Genomic DNA, 3,899 nt, shown 5'->3' on the forward strand with positions numbered 1-3,899 from the left:
TCTTTGTCTTTGGTTTTGGTCATTTTGATGATGATGTGTCTTGGTAATTTTCTTTTGGGGTCTATCCTGTTTGGTGTTCGTTGGACTTCCTGGATGGATACATTCTCATCTTTCATCATTTCAGGTGCCCTGAATTCAGACTGCTAACTTCCTAAACTGTGAGAGAACAAAGTTCTGTTTGTGACAGCCATCCACTTGTGGTATGTCTGTTATAGCAAGACTAGATAACTAAGACACTAGGTTTATGAGTTTTGCAAGTGTTCAAAAAACTGTTCCCACCAAAGTTAAACCTAAGTTGTAAAGAACTGAAAAGGGACCATGAATGTGCTTGTCAAGGTAGGGTCCAAACGCAAGGAGGGAGTTGCAGAGATGAGTTCAATGTGCTCTCATCAATTTTAAACTTCTTCGTGCACAGACAACTATAAATACTATGGTCTCTCATCCAATGAAAGAGGTGCTCCAGGAGGCTGAGTGAATCTGAGGGATGTGGGGCTGGGGACAGAGTGTGGGGAGACCTGACTTTCCTTCACCTGCAGATTAATTGTATGATCATAGTCATAGTCTCTTTCCCAATTTCCCCAAGCCTCAATGGGGATCTGTAAAATGAGTGATATCATTGGCCCAGAGATTCCTGCAAAATCCTGCCATCTCCAACTTGTCATGATTTCCATCCCCAGGAACAGCTTCCTCCTACAAATGCCCAGTGTCTGGCCAGTTCTGAATGTAGAGTTTATGACACTAATATAACCCCCAGTGGCCCAGATCACAAAATGGCAGACTCCAGACTTCAGGCTCCAAAGCATACATCTCTAAGGATATTAAAATATCCCTCTGCACACAGTTTTCAGGGTGAACTTGTAGCTCCAAGCAAGGCAGGCCCTTTGTGTAGCTCGAAAGCTTGGCAAGTCACATGCCAAACAGCCCCAAGTCACAGACAAGATGGAGCCTCCAGTGCCTGGCAGGAGAGGGCAGGACTTCAGCACTTAAGGCTCCAGGGAAGGGTTCAAACTGCTCCATGGAGGGGCAGGATCAGCCCCATCTGGCAGGCATGCGATCCTAGAAATTGTGCTGTTTGCCTTCTGCTCCCAAACTGAAGAAGACCAAGAGACACTAAAGCATCCCTTTTTCTTTTCAGACATGAAGAACAATTCAAAGTCAGATGAAAGTGTGTGATCAGTTCTGGGGAAGACCTGACATTCCTAGACTTCTATGATTCTGAAATACATTACAGGAGGTGGGTGTTGTGATTTTGGAGAGGGGTAGAGCTTTAACCAGCATGAATGGCCACTATAGGAGTGAAGGAGGTGAGGCGCTTCCCTTGCTGGCCCACACAACCCTCACCCCTAAGTCACTTACCCTCACACTGCCTGCCCTCCCCTTGGTAGCCAGGTTTGCAGGAGCACTTGTAGGAGGTGGGTGTGTTCTGACACAAGGCATTGGCATGGCAGTCATCTAGACCTTGGGCACACTCGTCCACGCCTGCAAAAGAGCACCACAGCAAGCTCCTAGTATAGCCCCTCAAGCCCTGCAGGAGCTGGCCTCCGCCCCTCTCCAGCACCATCTCTCACTCACCCACCCAACTTTTCTGCTTGAAAGCCAGGCAACTTAGGAGCCCCTAAGATGAACCACACCATTTCCAGGCACAACCTGTTCCCTCTGACTGAAACACTCCCACCTTCAACCACTGGTCTTCAAGACTCAGCTCAACTTCCCCTCCTCCAGGAAGCCTGCTGTGACTCCCAGTATAGGTGAAGCGTTCCCCACCACGTGCTCCCATATTCTCCATTCTAGCACATAAGTGTGGGGTTGTCACTGCCTGTCTTCCTGCCAGGCAGTGTCTTGACAACAAACTGAGTCTCTCTCTGTCATGCCAATCACAATACCTGGTACATGAATAGGCATAAACAATGCTGTTCTGGTGGCGTAGTGCCTAAGGTATTTGACTGCTAACCAGAAGAAAGATGGGGCAATCTCCTTCCGTAAAGATTTACTGCCTCGGAAACCCAAAGGGGGTCGCTGTGAGTTGGAATCCACTGGATGGCAGTGAGTTTGGGTTTGGTTTGAGCTGAAGGGAGGAAAGACCGGGTTTGCAAAAAGCTCTGAAACCCGAGCAGCGTCTGTCCTCTTTCTCAGGACCTGTACGGAGGGGAAAATTTTGCCCTGGGCTCTGAGCATTCACGGACCTGAGCCCTTTAGATAGTGCAGAGGGGACGATGTTTCTCTCACGCCCCCAGCCACCACTGCCCACTCCTCTCAACCTGGTAAGCGGCTTTGGCAGAAGTATTTCCTGCCTTGAAACCACTCCAAGATGTTAATTAAAAACAAGAGTTTTGAAAGTATCACAAGTCCAGTTAGCGCAGGACGTCCTGAGTACCAGCTGCCGAAAACCCAGGCTTGTTACTAAAAGGGCTACTTAAGGGTATTCCCGATCCTGGCTCTGCTCCGCAGAGAGAAAAGTTCTTCGAATTCATGGAGCCCTCAGAAGTTCCCGGCCCCGAAAGAAAGAAGAGGCAAAGCTGTCATGGCCTAACAGATGAATCCCAGCCAGGCCCCTCAGTTTCCCTATTTACACAGTGTGAAGCTGAGACCCTATACCCTCATTCCTGCTCAACTGGCCGACGACAGTCTGAGCAGCGGGCGTTCCGTGGGGACCCAGGGCGGCGGGAACTGTCATCAGCCCCGGGTCCGAGGCGAGGCCAGGACGCAGGACGCAGGCCCTGGGCCTCTGGCCCAAGCAGTCGTGGCGCCCTGGCCTGGCAGGCGAGTGAGGGCCCCTGGGGAACTGGGGCCACGCGGGGCTCTCGCCGCTAAGCCCCCGGCCCGGCCTGCCAGGCTCGGGACAACCCGCAAGGGGACCCAGAGCAGCCCTTCCCAGGTCCAGCTCCGCACGCCCCGCCGCGCCCTGCCAGGTGCGCCCCACCACCGGACACTCACCCTCTGGCGGCCCTGTGGCGCGGCCCCGGCCCGGCGGGACGGCCGCTGTCAGGGGCGGCACCAGCAGCAGCAACAGCAGCGCCCGGGCCGCCCCGGAACAGCTGCGGCCCGCGATCCCCATGGATGGCGCGGCGGCTGCGGGCAGAGGCGGCGGAGCGCGGGCAGCCAGCGCGGTGGCTGCGGCGGCGGCTCCGGGAGGTAAGTGCGTGCGCCCTGCCCGCCGCGCTCTGACACCCCCGGCCCGGCCCGCCCTCCAAGCCCCGGCCTCATTTTCACACGGTCCTCCCCGGGCTGGGGCGGGAGGCGCGGGGGGCAGTGCGGCCCCGCCCGGTCCCCTCCCTTCCCCCTCTTCGGCAAGGGCTGAGGGGGGCGCGGCTGCGGTGGCCGAAGGGTGGCTATCAGCCTGGCAGGGACGCTCCTCGTGCACCGAGCCCCCTGCTTCCCGCACCCCCTTTCCGCTCCAGCCCTCAGAGCCTCGGTGCTCCGTCTGTTTGCAGTGGCCTACAACTTGACCCAAGTCCCTCTTTTGAGAACAGTCCTAGCCTGAAATATTAGGCACAGAGCACACAGAAAGTGTCCTGTGTAACGCAAAATCCTATATTCCCCAAGCTCCAAAGCCACCTATGGGACTTCCCTTTCCCTCCTCTCCACTTGGGAGAGGTGAGTGGGGATAAGATGGGGGGTGATTTCCAAATACTGTTGACCCTCCCACAGAAGCACCTCTGGAAAACTATTTGAGTGGAGAGGGTGACCCCAGGTTCTCTGCTTACTCCAACACTCATTCTGCATCCTGCATTCTACCCAATCAAGTCCTCTCTGACGCCTTCCTCTCAGGGCACTGTCTCTCTCTCCTGCACACTGCTGGGCCCCAAAGCACAGCAGAAAATACTAACTTCACTGAAAACCAGTTAAACATTTCTTCAAGGCAGCCTTCAGGTGAAGAGAAAGAAGGGCTAGAGCTCACG

General features: G+C 54.7%; 1 protein-coding gene across 1 annotated transcript in view; it reads right to left on the minus strand.

Moving 5' to 3' along the window:
• SCUBE2 (signal peptide, CUB domain and EGF like domain containing 2) overlaps positions 1–3,055 on the minus strand; it is a 101,815-nt gene extending 98,760 nt beyond the window's left edge. The window contains exons 1-2 of the mRNA XM_042782838.1: positions 2,935–3,055; positions 1,357–1,479 (exon numbers count right to left, since the gene is read on the minus strand). Of these exons, the coding sequence (XP_042638772.1) occupies positions 1,357–1,479; positions 2,935–3,055 (244 nt within the window). The remainder of the gene's footprint in view (positions 1–1,356; positions 1,480–2,934) is intronic.
• Positions 3,056–3,899: the final 844 nt, after the last annotated feature.

Source organism: Orycteropus afer, unplaced genomic scaffold, assembly GCF_000298275.1.
Source record: "Orycteropus afer afer isolate SDZICR_OR568_19922 unplaced genomic scaffold, OryAfe1.0 scaffold00014, whole genome shotgun sequence".
NCBI classification, from domain to species: domain Eukaryota; kingdom Metazoa; phylum Chordata; class Mammalia; order Tubulidentata; family Orycteropodidae; genus Orycteropus; species Orycteropus afer.